The following is a 19,177-nucleotide window of genomic DNA, read 5'->3' as shown; positions in this document are numbered from 1 at the left end:
GAGCGACAATGGGTGGTCTCAAGGTTCATTCCCAAAATCCTAGGAATCCCTTGACCGGTTTTGGTAGGATACACGGTAAATCCTGAGGGAGAAGTCCCAGTTTAGGGCATAGTGATCCAGGTTTGGATTACGGTAAAGCTTGAGAGACTGGTCTTGCTTTAGGGCCTAGTGATCCAAGCTTGGATTACGCTAAAATCTGAGAGACAAGGAGACAAAAAATTCCTCAAGATAGTGATGGATTCCAGATGGCATCCCAAGTTCGGTTCGGTTTGGTGATCAAAGCACCGGTTTTGGTGTGATCATAGTTTGGTGAGGGTGGAGGTGGTTTAACCTCTAGATTCCATTGTTTGTTTTTCGATTGGTTTATCCATGAGATCCCACATTCATGCTTGGAATATGGCACGAGGGTGATTGGATGAAAGAAATATTTGGTTCAGCCATGTCTACGGTCGGGTGGTACGTGGAAGTCCCGAACCTGGTCGGATTTGCCTATGATTAATGAAAGCTAAGTTCTCTTGCTTTTTCACTTGTATATATGTGGATTTAATGGTTGTTATATCTCTATTATTTACATGGTTTTATGCTGGTTATAAGCATGGTTAATTGACTGGTTCATGTCATGGTCATTTCATGTATTTACTTGTAATTGTTAAAATGATGGATGCAAGACCTAATTGATGTCATAATAGTTCAAGGGAGAAGGTGGTGATCCTTCTTGTCATGTTTCATGAGAGTTTTCAGTCATTCATGCTCTGTCTTATATCCTAGACCTGTAGGTTGCATTGATGCCAAATGTTTGATAGAATGTCAGTCCTAGTTGGGGATGGTCAGGCCTAGTTTTGAGGTTGATTTTTGGTTTATTAGTCTTTTCATCATGTCTTTAATGGATTCTGAAAGTTATAACAAGTTTTGGGTAGTAACCAAAATTATGGGCTAAAAAAGTGTCTTGAATTTCGCGAACACTGGCACAGGTTTGCTAGGAAAAGTCCCTGGATGCTAGCTTGCAGGCTTGTGAGAGCATCCAGAGGTCCCTGGATGCTGGCATGTCCATAGCATGAGAGAGTCCATAGGTCTAAAAGATTAGTGGGACTTGGGCATAGGATGTCTGAGTGGCTGAGATGCCTCCTGGGAGTGTTGTTGCTAACGTGGAAGGTATGGTTGATGTGTTTCGTCAATTCCATTTTCTTAAGGTCACCAAGGAGGTTGAATCCCTTCATAGTGGCCCCTCTCATTGCATGTTTACCCCGGTTGGCCGGTTACTTGGGTAGATGTGGGAGGAGGGTGTTTACATACATGATCAAATCTAGTTCCAAGCGGCAGAAGTGCCTCCCTCACTAAGATGAAGTGTTGATATTCATAGCTCAAGCAGGTACTTCTTCACATGCTTAAGTGTCCAAGCATGCAAGAAGTTGCCTAAGATCTCCTTAGAATAGTTTCTCATGTGTGAGCAAGTTGCTATTGTAACTTAGCCCACATTTAAACTTAGGAAAAACACATCATGTTGATTAATTGAGCTAAAGAATCTTAGGAGAAGTAAAGTATTTTTTTCTAGTGGTTATGCTTTAATCTTAATCGTTGATCTCAAGTGAGGTGATATCTAATCTAAAATTTAAATCACTATGGAGATTAGGGTTGGGGATTTAACTCAATGTAAAATGATAAAAGTAAGGCCAAGGAGAGAAGAAGGCACACCATATGGTAGCACTAGCCTTTGAGAGAGAGATTTTCTCAAGTGAGGAGTGTGATATTCTAATGTGTTGGGTTCAAGGAAGTGCAAAATTGCAACATTTGAAATCCAAATCAACTAAGGAGATCGATAATAGATCCAAGGCATGATCTGCTAGATCATATCTAAGGCATATTGTATCTGTAAATTTCTCAGTTGGACCATTACGATAGAAGCCCAAGTAAGTTCGGATTTAATGAAGAATTGTTGATTCAACAGAATATGTTTGTGTCATTGTGATTGAGATCAACTATGTGTAAATTTTCTTTTGTTAATTATGTTAAGAACTTAGTTACGCTTTCATTAAGTAAATTTGTAATTTTCTAGGTTAATGAGTTGCATGGCGGTAGGTTCAAGGAAAAATTAATAGGGGAAAGCCTTTAACCACAAGATTGACTATGGCATGAGATAAAATCAAAACCCTTACCAAGGAACTTTGGAGTATGGTCTAGCAAGGAAGATTAAAACTTACCCCAAACCAACAAAGGAGAGTGTGTGAGAAGATTCTTTAGACATCCTCGATGCCTTTCAAACGGATCGACCTTAGTAGCGTTGTTGTAGTCTTGAGTATTCATAATAATGACTTTAATGATGTAGAAGAGACAACAAGAAAGAACAACTTCCAAGTCAAAAGAATTCACCACATAAATAAGCCCTTAACAACAAAAATTCTCCCATAAAGACATTTCCATTAAGCTCCAAGAGACAATTGCTCTCACAATCCAACCATGAGCACAAATGAGGAAGCTCTATTTTATTTATAGAGTGAGATCTAACTTCCTTTACAATAAAATATCACTTTTTTATTTAATTATTTAGATCTAGCCTAAGATAACTAACTCTAAATAACTCCTAAAATCAAGTAAACTAACACATCATAAAAATAAAGTGGTTGAGCCACATGTACAATGATTTGATGAAGATGTGCCCCAAAAGGGTGGTTGATTCTCCCAAGCAAATAAGTAAGGATTCAAACTACCACGTATAGCCTTTAAATGGCCCAAGCTAGTTGTAGATGGTCAATAGTCCTTGAAAGAAGATGATGCAAACCTCAAAACAAGGCGAAGAGTCATCCTAATCTAATAAGGTCTCCAACATTCACCCCCCTTTGTGCAAAAACTTCAAAGAAATGTTGGACATATTCCATTAAAGGGGCGACATCATGCTAACAACTCAAAAAATTGTGTGAAATAATGGTCTAAGACCTCCAGGCAATGTCTGAAATGAAGACCAATCATTATGCCTTAGGTTAAAGCATTACATGAAGCATGATAGATGCCTTTACAAGTCATAAATTAGCCCCCAAACTATTAGATAACTATAATGACATCTAATAAAGAGGTTAGCCTCCTTCAAAGCAACACAATAAAGACCTCAAATAGTTCTCCAATAACCCTACATAATTCTTCAAAAAAAGCTGAAGGTCATACCTTGGGTCAAGGCACTCCATAAAGTATTGGAGATGCCTTTACAAGCCAAAACCGGGGTTATAAAACTCCTATAAAACCAAGACATGTCAAGGTACCAAGGGGTTAACCTTCAATCCAACTCGTTATTCTCCAAAATAGCTCATTGAAGCCATTTCAACAACATCTTTGACATGCCAAGAGAATGACACATAACCCAAAGAATCCAAGTTATCTAGTCCATGCCAACAAATTACCCCACTATTGTCACAAATGTTGTAGGTTCAAGTCAATCCTCAAATGATGGCATAATCAACCCATAAACTGACCAATAAGGAAGATGTTCCATATCCTTCCGCGTGGCATACCGGGGAGATGTCAACATGTGCCAAAAAAACACCAAAAATGCTATAGGAGGTGTGCCACTTGCCTCGATATATGTGAAGTGCCTCAAAGAACATATGCTACATTGGGAAACATGAAATTACCCAAAAATCAAAATGCGACCATGTTATAAAATAGTGCTTTCCCATGCCACAAACCACTCTATTCATGTAAAAGTTTACTAAGGTACCCATGCGAGAAGGATGGGTAACATGATGCACTAGTAATAGTACAATCTCTATACATACAATGTATCACCACATGATAGTCTATAAAAAATTTACTTTCCATGTTGAATGTTTTGCATCGAGAGACGCTCTACAATCCAATATAGGGGAGATATGCAAGTGTAATGTATGCATGTAAACACGGTTCAATATGTTGAATTTATATCAATATATTCAATTTTTAAGAGTTAAAGGATTTGTAAACATTTACATGTCGACTCAATTAAATAATAATAAAAGGTTAAAAATAGTATTGAACCAAGTATGAGGGAGATGTCATAAAAAATTAAAAGTAATAAAAACAATAAAATTCAATTTGTGAGGGAGTTGTTATACTGTGTGTAAAAAATTAAAAGTAATAAAAACAATAAAATTCAATTTGTGAGGGAGATGTTATATTGTGTGTAAAAAATTAAAAGTAATAAAAACAATAAAATTCAATTTGTTATATTTGAATTTTGTTTAAAAACAATAAAATTCAATTTGTTATATTTGAATTTTGTTTTTATTAACAAAATTACGATAAACTTTTAAATAAAAGAAAATGATAATATACATATCACATTAAAATATATAACATTTAATATTAACTATAAGTTAAGATCCATTTTACCTTATAAATTAAAATAATGATTCTGTAACCATATTTAAATTTAATTAATAAGAACATAAAAACTTTAATACTTACAATAAACTTACAATATAACAATATTTTAACCACGGATATTCACGCCCACTTTACCATAGATATTATCAACTTGAAAATAGGCTTTGTTACAATATCATGACTCATCAATACCACATGCTCAAAAACCATCTCTCATTTCACAATCAAAATATTTTATAAATAATTTTATTTTATTTTTTTATTATTATTTTTTTTTAAATTTAATTTTAATACTACACTTTTCAGCGAATATGGAAGAGATGTTGTAATGTCCACTTACTATACCATAGATATTATCAACTTGAAAATAGAATTTGTTACGATATCATAACTCATCAATACCACATGCTCAAAAACCATCTCTCATTTCACAATCAAAATATTTTATAGATATTTTCTAAAAGATTTAATTTTAATACTACACTCTTCAGCCGAGTATGGAAGAGATGTTGTGATGTCATGTTACTTTACCATATATATTTTCAACTTGAAAATAGACTTTGTTACTATATCATAACTCATCAATACCACATGCTAAAAAACCATCTCTTATTTCACAATCAAAATATTTTAGAAATATTTCCTAAAAAATTTAATTTTAATACTACACTCTTCAGCGGAGTATGGAAGAGATGTTGTAATGTCCTGTTATGTTATACTATCTAAACATTTTGACTTGGACAAATTACATAAAAGAATAAAAGAATAAAAATAAAAAAATATAATTATAATTATAAATGTTAATTAAAACATTTTGACTCAATGAAATTACATAAAAATAAAAATTAAATAAAAAACAAAAAAATAAAAGTTATAATTATTAATTGTTAATAATTAAACCACTGTAGATCCATTTTAACTCGAGATATAGGGATCACATTTATAGAGGTGCAAATTTTTTCTCAATTTTTGCATTCAAAAAAGAGGTTTGCACCTAGAGAGATCAAATCTCTCTTGACGCTTGATAAATCCAGAGTTAAAATGGATATAGGCTAGTTTATCATCAACCACTATAATATACTATACACACTAACAAAAATGAGATTAATAATTTCAATGATTGAATTGAAGCTTGTGATCCATGCCAAGATTAAGAAAATTCTTCAGCTAAAATCACATGATAGAATATTTGTCGACGCGTTTCAAACCAACCAGTGTGGTTCATCATCAGGATAAACTTGTCCTAATGATGAACCACACTCGTTGGTTCGAAACGCGTCGACAAATATTCTATCATGTGATTTTAGCCAAAAAATTCTCTTAAATTTCAATGATGTTTGATAAATCGAGAGTTAAGATGGATATAGGGTACTTTATCCTCAGCCACTATAATATACTATACACACTCTAACAAAACATGAGATTAATAATTTCAATGATGTTAGTGCAGACATATTTTTGGCCAAAGCATTTGGAACCAACAAGTGTGGTTTATCATTAGGACAAGGCTTAAATAGAAGGCAATGTAAGATATAATTTCAAGTAACGACTATATTTAAACCATAATATTTAAATTATGATATTAATTTATTAATATATTAAAAATAAATATTAATAGATAACCACTATATTAAAAGCTAGTTTTAAAAAATAATATTTAAATAATGATATTAGTTTATTAATTTATTAAAAATTATTAATAAATAACGACTATATTAAACAACTATAGTTTTTGAAAATTAATATTTAAAATAATCTATTAAAACCAAATATTACTAGTTTTTGAAAAATAATATGTAAATAATAATATTAGTTTATTAATTTATTAAAAATATTAATAAGATATCATAACATTAACTTAAAGATTATACTACAATATCAATATCTAAATTAATAAACTTTTAATATAAACACCTCACATTAAAATGAAAATATATAAAATTACCTTTAAATGTAATAATATAAAAATATTTAGTCTGTACTCATTACTATTATGAGAAAGAATTGAGAATAGAAACCATTTTACATGCATTACTCCATTTATAACCTAGTTACAGACTAACCCCAATCCAATCTACCCTTAATTAAGGAAAAAATGTTTTATTTTATTTTTTGGATGAAAATTTCGAAGGGACTTCAATTGCACCAAGATTCAAACCTTAGATAATTCAAAACGGATTTCACTTTAAAATAGTCTTACGAAGCTCAAGTACTTTAATCTAACGCCAGAATTAGCTTGAACTGAGTAGGGTTTACAGTTTATCATATGGAATTTTCAACTTTACATCGAAAATCCTCCAACAATATACTGTCGATTTTTGGATTTCAATTTAAAATAGTCTTACGAAGCTCAAGTACTTTAATCTAACGCCAGAGCTGAGTAGGGTTTACGGTTTATTATATGGAATTTTCAACTTACATCGAAAATCCTCCAAGCACATGCTGTCGATTTTTACCCCTACGATAGCTGAAAAGAAAAGGCTCTCTCTCCCTTGTTAGAAGTATGCTCGACTTTCCACTGGCTATGATCATCTGGCTATGTGAAGGATCTGTCCTGCAGCAGCTTTAACATACCTCCCGTTGGTTGCGATATGGATTTTTTAGTTCACGTCTAACAAATAATCAGGCATCTATAACTTATTATTAGTTAACTCCTTATCAGCCAGAGGCGCCAGAACTCTGCTTTCTTTCCAGATCCTGCCTGACCTACTGCTAAGCACCTACTGCACTTCATCTTTCTTTCCTTGTGGTCTATCTCCATAGGTGGGTCGTTCTTCACACAATAATTCTTTCTTTATGGCGCGGCCCCCAGCTCTATCCAATTTCTGGGATTAAATTGTGCAACAAACTGAACTCTCAAAGTTGCTCGCCGCAGGTCCTCTTGATTTCTAGGTTTGAAAACTGGAAACAAGTCGTTCATAGAAAGTAAGAAATCCATGTGAAAAGAGACTAATTATTATTTCAGATTAAGGAAGCAGATTATCTCAGTTAGTCCCGAGTATATCAGTGACAATCTGCAGCGTATTTATTTTCCAGACGTATTTTTATTCAGTTGAACAGGGTTGCGCCTTAACCAAGCTGTCATCATCCAAGCTGCACTACCTCCTGTTTGGTAATTGTTGCCATGCACAACGCTAAGTGAAGTGGCAAACAATCTTATAAGGAACTATAAGATTCCAATAGTTTAGGGTTTAAGGATTTATTTGAGAGTTTCAGGGTTTTATTTTTGTGTAATTTACCGAGTATTTGTAATTACATCGTGGAAATGAGGAAGAAGGTGGATGAGCGCATCCGAACCATGGTGGAAAATGGAGTCAAAGCCAAACATCGTTCCCTTTTTGTCATCATTGGAGACAAGGGCCGTGACCAGGTAAGAGCTTAAACTAAACATTTCACTGCAACATATTGCGTTAATTCGATGAAGAGTCGTATGATAAGCCAAAAGATTGCAGGTTGTCAATCTTCATTATATGCTTACAAAGGCAACTGTGAAGGCACGTCCATCTGTGCTCTGGTGCTACAAGAAAGAGCTTTTCCTTAGCAGGTATGTTCCAACGTTTTCTTTGAACTTCCGGGAAAATAATTCTGAGCTTTTTTTGTTTTTTAAATCTGTTTACCTTTCTCCGTTTTGCATTATGGTAGTTTTTATCTTAAAGACATTAAAAATCCCTTACCTTTCTCCGTTTTGCATTACCAGCACTAAAAGCTTTACCATTTACCAATCCGGATGGCTGGATTTGGGGTGTAAGTCCGTGGCCTATGTAATCGCATCTTCCATCACCCCTATACTAACATTGCTGGTGGTTTGTATTCACCCCATGGTTGTTATCTATGTGATGTTGCAAAACTATCTTACTGCAGTAATATATCCTTGTATTGCAATTTTTTTCCTTGTTTTTTTCAACAAGGATGATTAGGCTTTTTTCATTAAATCTGCATCCGGAACGCAACAAGAAACCCGGGGAGAGTTTACATGCGGTACAGAGATGCTATCTGTTCTAAGTACATCTTTAATGGAGATTAAAAAATTTCTTCTACATCCCTACCCTGATCATACATGAAACAAAAATTACTGCAACTATAGATTCTACAAAATTTGCCACAGAGCAGGACACATTTACATTGCAACTACAGATTCTACAAAATTTGCCACAGACCAGGACACATTTACATTGCGTTGTCATGGATTAACTTTGTGGGTTGTGGACATTTTGTCGGAGGGTCCATCTGGCGCACTGCTAGCTATGCTGCGATCCACGACTGCATTTCTCTGGGCTTGTAAATCTGCATATTGGCGACGGAACCAGTCCATTTCTTCTTCTAACTGAGTTAACTATGCTTTTTGCTTCTGGAATTCTTTGTGGAGGAAGAGGATGTGCTCTGACTGCTGGTTCACCTGTTGCATGATTTCATTGATCTCCGAATTCCCTTCAATTTGGGGGTGAGGGAAAAGCAGGCATTGATATGGGCCCCCAGAGCCTGAAGGTGGTGTATCTCAACTCACCATGTCTTCCCAACGAACTATAGACCAGTCCCACGATGTAATAATCTCTGTTGGGCGAATCAAAGCAAAGAGAATAAACACAGAGGATGACTGATAGACTTGTTTCAGAGATGCAAGAGTGTCATGCTTGAAGAAGAAGATGGCTCGGCCCAAGAAATCCCTTGACGTGCTGTTGCCCCTTTGAGGTGAAAGTTGAGGGATATTGTATGTTGACGAGAATGAGAGCCCGTCTTGTGCAGGCCTTTCACATCCCCAGAGAGAGAAATTTATAGGCACTCCAAACTGGTTTTCTGAGCTATTAACCTCTTCCACTGCAACCGATGAAGACAAGCCAACCACCAAATTGCGGGCCTGATCATTCCATGCTTGGTTGATGAAGAGGATAGGCACCACACATTCACACGTAGTGTTGGGGCCAAGGTCAGCCTGCCGAGCCCAAACAGACCAACCAAAAAACTGAAAATAAACAAGCCAAGGGAGCCGCTAACAAACACCAGAGCAGCTGTGGCGACTGTTTTCCATTCCAGATGATTTATTTCAATTGCTTTTCTTCTCAAAATTTCGATCTGACTGAGACCGTCACCACCCTCTGTTCCTGCCATGAACGCTTCATCTATGCAGGTCAAATCCCACGCTTTAGGATATCTGTCATTCCTACTTGTTTTGATTACGATTGGTTTGGACACCTTCAGAATAGAGGCCAAGGCGTGGGAGGAGATCCAATTCTGGCTTGTATTTGTCCTTGTAGCTTGTATGACATCAGCTAACAAAATGCTGGACAACTGACATTCATTCATCCTGCAATGCATGACGCAGTTTCGACACCATCGTTTGAACTTGATATTGATTAGGAGAGAGATGTGGGAAATTGAAAGAGATAGAAGCAACGATTTATGGTTTATGTCAAATTGATCTTTGTTCTTGTTTCCAAACGTCCCTTTAGGAAGGGGGGGGGGGGCAAAAGTGCATACTTCTGTTCTTGATGGGATAACTCGCCATCCTGTTGAGCCATTGATTTCCCATTGCCTTGCTTCTAGCTCGCAAGCCGCGTTAGCTTGTGAGTGTGCTTCCTTATTTTGCCCTCTCAGGATATGGAAATAAGATTTAGAAGAGAAGTCCTTCAACAAGGCTCCGATTCTGCAAAGGAGGAGGGAGATTTGATTGTTTGCCGGATTAGAGCCTTTGAGGAGGTGCTGGATGGTAATGAGAGAGTCACCAATAGTAATTATTGAGGAAACATTCCGATTCTTGGCTATCTGGAGGCCACAAAACAGCTCATACATCTCCGCAAGGTTGTTTGATCTATGGCCAACCCCCCAGGCATACTTAACTTCCAGTTTTCCTACGGGATTAAGAAGAACCCCCCCTCCTCCTGCCACCCCTTTTTGTTCCATGTTAAACCCTATAAAGAATTTTTGTAAATGGTTGCTTTGGTTCACTTTCGAGGTCTTCAACAACCATTTGTATTTATTATTATATTGTGTGCTGTAGAACTGTCATATATTCTTGAATTTTTGGCAAGGTATTTTATTTCATCTCAGTATTTGAATGATCACAAGTATTGAAATAATGCTGCCAACAATAATTATCTAGATGATTTTCTTTATGTTGCAGTCATAAGAAAAAGCGCATGAAGCAGTTAAAAAAGATGATGCACAGAGGATTATTGGATCCAGAGAAAGATGATCCCTTTTCACTATTCGTAACTAGCACGGAGATTCGTTACTGCTATTATGCAGAAACTGAAAAGATTTTGGGAAATACTTTTGGCATGTGTGTGCTTCAGGTTAGATTCTAGTCATATTTAGATTGCATGTTGGAGGCTAAATAACATAAACTGTCTCTTTATAAGTGTCATTTTATTGAACTGTTTATATGCTGAATATTTTTTGAACTTTTTTGGTTAGGATTTTGAGGCACTGACTCCAAACCTGCTGGCACGCACTATAGAGACGGTTGAAGGAGGTGGTTTGGTGGTGTTGCTTCTTAGTTCTCTTTCCTCACTTAATAGTCTCTACACTATGGTTATGGTGGGTATATCTGTCTCGTTTCTGAATATCATTTTGACAATTAATTGCATATTATATATTTCATGTCACCTGATACATTTATTTTTATCATGTTCAATGATTTTGTCAATAGGAGCCTCTGTCAAGCCATTTCATACAAAAGTCTAGATGGCTATCTATTCTTCAACGTATTTAATACTATCCACAATTTTGATTCTGTGCTAGAAACTTTGTTTAAGATACTTCTGTTTTACATACATATTTAGTGAAGCTATTTGTGGGATGGAAAAAATGTGTTATTTCCTTTAATAAATTGTGCAAAAATTGACCTCTTGTTTATCTGCATTCTGCTTTGTTTGGAACTCTGATACCATTTACTGAAACAGTCTGTTACTGCTATTTTTCAAATTTTTAATTGGAAAGTCTCTGCTTGATGGTGCTGGCATATCTGTATTGTATATGTTGCTTTGCTTCTTATTTGTTTATGCAGACTCAACATCTATGTAGCAAGCTCTTTGGCTTTAGTTTGTCCATGACATTCTCCGACATTTAGTTTTCTGTTTTGCCTTAACCTTTTATTTTATGAAGATAATCCTCCCTGGTTATTTTGGATCTTCAAGTCCATTTCATGTCCTCTTTCTTGCAATTTGCAAATAGTCCTCCATGCTAATCTTTGACATCAAGTTGAATTAGTAACTTATTTCAATGCAAACGAGTGCTCAATACAGAGTTTTCAGTAGTTTAAGCACCGAGTTGAAATTTCTGCAATGTTGAAAGCATAGATCGAAATGCCCTTTTGGTGACCTTGGTTTTCAAACTCAATGACAACTCTTTACCTATTACAAAACAGGAAATCTGCTCTAATTTCGATGTACTTATATTTGTAGTAAATGTATTTTCCAAGGGAAACCTCATGGATTCCCCTCTTCACTGAATATATCCAGATGGAGGACAACTCAACTGCCAGCCACAACAGTGGCTGGTTACCCAGACAGTGTTATCAGAACTGGCCAACTGGACCATTGCTGAAGGTTATTTTAGGTGGAACTGGTGGTTCCAACTGGAAATAGCTGATGTACAGAACTGGTCACTCTTGTCCTGAACCATCTGGTTCCATACGGAAGGTGCAGGGCCCACTTAAAAGACAAAATATGATAATGTTATTAAAAAAATTAAAACCCTAAACCTAAATCTAAACCCCCTCCCATAAAAATCCTAAACCCTAAATCCTAAAATCTAAAAAATTAAAACTCTGAACCCTAAACTTAAATTCTGTGCTATTTTGGTCATATGCACCCTTGCTTTCTATATACATGAGAAAATTGAGCATATATGTGTCTAAGACTAATGATTTGGATCATAATTGCATTTATTGCAATAATATCAGCAATATCGAGATATATTGCAAGATTTTCAAGATGACAATAATATTTCCTTAAAAAATATCCCGACATTAGAAAATGATATTTTTGTATATCATCAGTAAGATTGTCAGCCACAGATATCAGCACCTACACACCATGCCCTGCCCTATGATGACCAAGACAATCTCCTTATACTTTCATGTGGATTTGTCAAACCAGGGCGACAAGCAACAGGCAAAGGTTAGAATGCCTTAGACAATAGAAGGGTGAGATCTCGGGTCTCTTATCAGCCTTCTCCTCAGGGAGATCGACAGATACCATTGAGACCAGTTCGATGATGTCAAACCATATGTCAGTTCACAGGTTCTCAGAGCACTAGAGGGACCAGCTCCAGACAGCACCAGAGCAGGGCACCTTTGACACGTCCGACTACCTCCCAGTCCCATAGGAGCAGCCAAAGACCTGTTCAGAGTTTCTTCTTTTCGACCTCAGATGCTAGGAGTATCCCTTGCTCATATATTCTCCCCCAGGATCATATGGCAGGATCCATTGCTAGCCCCAGGGGACTTCGACAATGAACCAGTACCCAATTCGCCTCCCTTGCCATCGGTCATTACATTTAGGAGCCCCTGGCATGTCTACCTTCATTGCCAGACCTTACCATCTTACTGTTTCATTCCTTTAGCAGGCCATTATTATGTTGTATCATGTTGTAGACTATTGAGTATTTTGTATTGTACCATGGTCTCTTATTTGTGTGGTGCGGCAGCACTACCACTTGCTCTCTATATGTTATTTTTAGCAGATGCGCTTGCACTCCCATATTGTAGTCATACTAACTGTACTCTTCTTCAGTCCATTGACCTACTTTTGTGTTCATCAGTTGGACATCAATAAATTTACTTGCTTACTTTATATTTTCCAATGATTGTTTTTTTTTTAATATTTTTATTTTTTAACAAGCTTGCTGATGTTTTTTTCTGATATTGGTGATAAGCTATAGTATGGGCCCTTGACAATATATTCGTTCACACATAAACGGAACATTGGTTTGGATTTTCATATATATATATATATATATTTATACCAGTTTCAGTCTGGTTCTGGTTTTTGGGGTTAGCTAGTTCAGTCACTGGTCTGGTTTTAATCAATGTTGCAAACATTATGTTGGCAAATATATCACTGAGGGCCAGGAAAACAACTTACGGTAACATTGGGGATATCAGACAATATTGGCAAATGTAAAAAAATTCAAAAATATTCGTTTTATAATTTTTTTAAACATCTAAAGCAACACCCTCCTTCTAGTCCTATTATGGGCAAAGGCATTAGGGAAGAGCCTCTTTATTCTCAATCCCCTACCTTCCTTCTTCAAACTGAGAAAAAATTCCAAAATTCTTTTGACTCAACTGATATTTTCCATTTTCAGGCGATGATATGTTAAATTATGGTATGTTCTATGCTTATAATAGTTTACTTCTTTTTCTTATTATATTCCACCGATTAGCAATCACATGTACATAAAGTAAAGTGCAGATAGAACATTAAACGATCGACAGAAAACAAGCCAAGACAAGAGACACAAGATGTGGCGGCTAGCCAGGGACAAACCCCACAATGTGTGGAGAAACCCTTTGATCAAATCTTCTTTTATCTTCAATAATTCAGCAGAGAGAAATAGTACAATAAATCTGATTCATATCAGCAGTAGCAAACCCTAGATCAGTAGCATCAGCATTAGCGGCTTCATTATCAAACTAGGGCAGACCATATCTCACAAACCGACAGTCGGATTGACTTCATTCCACCACCAAAAGTTTCGGCTTCCAGAGGAGGTTCAGATGAACCTACAACGCAGTTCAGATGAGGAGATCTTCTAGGCCACGCAAGTCAATCTTTACTTCTGCAGTTGCAGCTTCAGTTTCAGCAGTTTCCGGCTTCAAACTAGGGCAGTCGATATCTTGCAAACCGTTCGTCGGATTGACTTCATTCCACCACCAAAAGTTGCGGCTTTCAAAGGAGGTTCAGATGAACCTACAACACAGTTCCAAAGAGGAGATCTTCTAGGCCACGCAAGTCAATCTTTACTTCTGCAGTTGCAGCTTTAGTTTCAGCAGTTTCCGGCTTCAAACTAGGGCAGTCGATATCTTGCAAACCGTTCGTCGGATTGACTTCATTCCACCACCAAAAGTTGCGGCTTTCAAAGGAGGTTCAGATGAACCTACAACGCAGTTCCAAAGAGGAGATCTTCTAGGCCACGTAAGTCAATCTTTACTTCTGTAGTTGCAGCTTCAGTAGTTTCCGGCTTCACATGTGTGAGAGAGAGAGACCCATTTCAGCGTAGTAGAGAAGAGACTCATATCTGCGCAGTAGAGAGAGAGAGATGTGATGAGATGAGTGAGTCCAAATGAGGAAAAGTCCTCTTATATTTATACACAACGTTGGTGAGTGAATAGATGCGACTGTTGGGCTTCTGAGCCTACATGAGTTGTAGGTCGGCTTGATAATAATTCCATAATCAAAATAAATTCATATCTTCATGAATACTTATCGGAATTGGATGATATTTATATCAATCCTACACCTCTCGACGAGAGGAATCTAATAAAAATATTATTAGCCATGAATAAGATGACCCACATGAAGTTTTGCCCTGGTTGCCAATTTTAACACTCCCTCTCAACCATGGAGAACTTCATCTGCAATCTGTCTATCGGTCGTTACTATTCATCCATCAAATGCACTGCCTTGTACAGCCTGACCCTTGCCCTGCTCTGCTCTATTTTGCCTGTTCTGCTTTGTCTTGTTCTGCCCTGCACTGATCTGTACTGTTTTGTTCTGTTCTGCTCTGCTCTTGCATTGTTTTGTTCTACTTTGCTTTTGTCCGAATTATGAAGAAGAAGAAATGATCGAGGATGTATCATACTGACTCAAAGTCAGTCTCAGAGTATGTACCACTGGTCCCAGACCAATCTCAACCAACCCAAAGTCAGCGTCATAGTGAGTACAACTCCAATGGTCCCAGACCAATATCATTCTCCATTGACTCAAAGTCAGTTTCAGAGTATGTACCACTGGTCCCAGACCAGTCTCAACCGACCCGAAGTCAGCGTCATAGTATGGTACAACTCCTACCACTGGTCCCAGACCAGTATCATTGATCCCAGATCAATGGAGGTCATCCTAGCGTAGGGAGTACGGTAGTTACAACGATGCGTCCATCGGTACTACTATGGTCCCTAACTTCATTTCCCTGCTCATTGATCAGATGAGAGGTACTTCCCATGAGTCCCAGACTGCATGGGTAGGATGCCTCGACAGGAGAACTAATCAATCCTGTCCTCACAGGAGAACACATCAATCCTGCTACAATTTCCATGGAGAACACATCAATCCAGGCCTCACAGGAGAACACATCAATCCTGCTACAATTGCCATGGAGAACACATCAATCCAGGCTGCCATGGAGAACACATCAATCCAGGCCTCACAGGAGAACACATCAATCCTGCTACAATGTCGCCACGGGGTGTACATGTATACCACCAGGGGATAGTGAATAATCCTGTGGTCATATGCTGCTCCAAGAAGCACCCCGCACCCCCCTGGAGCTCTCAGAGCTCAATGCATCATACATGACCCTCATTGGAGGGTCTTTGAACAACTCCAAGTTGTTCACGGAAAGTCAGAAATTTTACTTTCCCAAGGGGTTTTGTCAGAATGTCGGCAACCTGTTCATCTGTACCGATATGATGGAGCCTTATAGCTCCCCGTTGCACCATATCTCGAATATAATGGTATCTGATATCAATATGCTTGGAGCGATCATGGAATACGGGATTCTCTAACAAACGAATCCCACTTTGGTTGTCACAAAGGATCACAGTGGTATCCAATGTGAATCCAAACAACTCACTGAAGAGCTTTCGCAACCAAACTGCCTCACAAGAAGCCATGCTAGCAGCAATATACTCTGCTTCGGCGGTGCTTAAAGCCACCGACTTTTGTTTCCTGATCATCCAAGATATCGAAGCAGATCCCAAGGTGAAACAGTACCTGGAAGTGCTCTTACGGTCCACCACACTGCCTGCCCAATCAACATCAGTATATCCAAGTAGTCTCACATCTCCAGCAGTGTATCTTAATCCATGAGAGATTGTGTCCTGAAGACATCTCAGAAGATTCCTGGCATCAATCCAGTGAGGCTCAACCAAATATGAGCTCACAATGCTAACTGCAAAACATATGTTTGGACGGAGGTTCACCAAGAACATCAATGCGAATGAGTTTTTGAAACTCAGAGGCATTTCCCAAGTCTGGTCTGACATCACTACCATATAACTTCTAAAAGTTAAGATCCTCGAGGTAGTCACAGGCTTGCAGTCCATCATACCGAATCTTTCCAATATATTTACCACATATTTTCCTTGAGATAGGAAAATTTCCCTTGGCTTCTGCCACACTTCAAGTCCTTGGTCCTTCATTTCAAATTCAGAAGCCATCTCCCTCTTACATTTGTGAATGAGAGGGTTTGCACCTGTTAGAAAGAGGTCATCCACATACAACACCAATATGAGAGGCTTGTCATCTTCAACCTTAAAGTAAAGGTTGGGATCGGCTTCACTCCTAGTGAATCCCAGCTTCATCAAGTAGCTATTGATCCTCTCATACCATGCTCGGGGTGCTTGCTTCAGCCCATAGAGAGCTTTCTTCAACCTGCATACATGAGATTTTCGATCATAAATCTCAAATCCTTCGGGTTGCTCCACGTAGACCTCTTCTTTGATCGAGCCATACAAGAACGCAGTCTTGACATCCATCTGATGTAGGTTCCATCCTTGTGAAGCGGCAAGGGCTATGATCGAGTGGATGGTCGTATATCTGGCAACAGGTGCAAATATCTCATCATAGTCTATACCTTCCTTTTGGGAGAAACCTCGAGCAACAAAACGAGCCTTATACTTTTCCGTGCTTCCATCTGCTGCATGCTTTATCTTGTAAAGCCATTTGGAAGTAACAACAGTCTTGTCCTGGGGTCTGGGAACTACTTCCCAAACATCATTCTTTATGATAGACTCATATTCTTCAGTCATAGCATCCTTCCATACTTGATGCTTGACGACATCAGAGAATGATGAAGGTTCATTTTGTATGATCGTGCTCATGATGGTCAGGTATCCCTGATACCTGTGAGATTTCTTACTTTCACGAAAGGTTCCTCGGGGTGCAGCATGTCCTTCAGCATCATCAAGTATCCCCCTAAGCCATGAAGGCCTCTTCCTAGAAGAGGAAGGCTCATGTGGATGAGGATCAATCAGATCCATGGGTTCTTCTACATCATGCATTGATTCATCATCCTTTTCTTTCGGTTCCCTGGTGTCGGCTTCTTGAGAGCTACTCAAAGTCAGCAGATTGTCCACCTTGCTGAGAGCCATATCTTTGTCAAAGGTGACATCATGACTAATCACGACTTCCCTTTGACCGGTGGTGAACATTTCTTCAGGAGTTTAGGAATCCAATGCTTGATGAGGGCATCAATTTTGTACATATACGACGGTGATTGTAGTTTCAACCCATAGAAACTTTGGAAGTCTTTGATCATGTAGCATGGCCTGGACAACTTCCATCATCGTGTGGTTCTTCCTTCCCACCACACCATTTGGCTCAGGAGCATGTGGAGTAGTAGTCTCCCTCTTAATGCCAACCTCAGGTACGCCTGAGTAAACCAATTGTAATATATCAGAGGTCTTGCTTTGGCTTGAGGGGAATGGTCCCCTTTTGAGCTTTCCTTTGGCACATCCCGGACATACACCTTCTTTCTCTACTTGGAATTCGGACATCCCTGTTACCATCTGTCTTACATCGGGTAGAGCTTTGTAATGAAGGTGGGCAAACCTCCGATGCCAAAGTTCGGACTAAAGAGTTGTGTCACAAGACATGACACCTAGCGGACTTCCATCGACCTGATATAATGAATCAACACTAAACCCAAGAGTAAAGGCATCTTTAACATTATTTTTCCATATACATACCTTGCCATTGCTGAAGGTTACCTTGTAGCCTCTGTCTTCCATTGCCAAGATGGACACTAGGTTCCTTTTGAGGTCAGGTGCATTTAATACATCCTAGAATTTCTAGCCTTCTTGAATGTTTTTCCTCTTCCTTGATTCCCAGCTCTCCTCTTACCTTTGCTTGTTGAATTTGTCATTCCTTTGATTGCCATCGGAGGGATTTCGAGTTGCACCACTGCATACTGTACCATGCTTCTCTAATCATGATTATCATCATGCTGCCCATGTCCATGATTTTATCCATCATAATGCTGCTCAAACTAGTGTGCATCATCATCATGATATCCTATATGTCCATGATCTCATGTTGCCCTTTATGTCCATGATCTCATTCATAGTGACTTGCTTTATCGCAAATGTAACATCATCATTTTCTTCTAGCCTTAGGTCCAGCCTTTCATTTTGATTTAGACCCAGAATTATTTCTTTTCTTAGCATGAAAAGAAAAAGCAACAGGAGGACCTTTAGGCAAGGGCATTTCCTGCTCTTCTACCCTTGTTTGTTCTTGAATGCATCTAGCCATTAATTCCTCGAAACTAGGAATTACATTATTGTTCAGAAGAGTAGTCCTGAACACATACCGTTCAGATGGTAATCCTCCGAGAGTTGTGAGTGCCATTTCTCTGTCAGTAATGGTTTCCCCAATAGATAGGAGATCGTTCTTGATCTCGGTGATTTTAAGAAGTATGCTTGCATACTTTCATCTTTACCCTTCTTGATTTCCCTCAACTTATTTCTAAGAAACAAAACTTGATTTGCATCATTAACTTTAAATAAACTCACCAGTCTGTCGTAGATTTCCTTGGAGGTGTCCAGTTCAGAGATGTAGGCCACCAAGTGCTTGTCGATAGAGTCCCGGATGATCTTCTATTGTTTTGA

At 38.0% G+C, this 19,177-nt stretch overlaps 1 protein-coding gene across 1 annotated transcript in view; it reads left to right on the top strand.

Annotated features, from left to right (window-relative positions):
• Window positions 1-6,580: 6,580 nt before the first annotated feature.
• The window catches only part of LOC149195535 (RNA cytidine acetyltransferase 1-like), a 148,409-nt gene continuing 135,812 nt past the window's right edge, over window positions 6,581-19,177 (top strand). The window contains exons 1-4 of the mRNA XM_089405360.1: window positions 6,581-7,720; window positions 7,803-7,894; window positions 10,469-10,640; window positions 10,762-10,884. Coding sequence (XP_089261486.1) covers window positions 7,616-7,720; window positions 7,803-7,894; window positions 10,469-10,640; window positions 10,762-10,884 — 492 coding nt within the window. The 5' untranslated portion in view covers window positions 6,581-7,615. The remainder of the gene's footprint in view (window positions 7,721-7,802; window positions 7,895-10,468; window positions 10,641-10,761; window positions 10,885-19,177) is intronic.

This window comes from Pinus tabuliformis, chromosome 2_2 (assembly GCF_031772625.1).
Source record: "Pinus tabuliformis cultivar Carrire ecotype Pingquan chromosome 2_2, CPIR1, whole genome shotgun sequence".
Taxonomy (NCBI): Eukaryota; Viridiplantae; Streptophyta; class Pinopsida; order Pinales; family Pinaceae; genus Pinus; species Pinus tabuliformis.
This window is presented reverse-complemented; position numbering and strand designations above follow the sequence as displayed.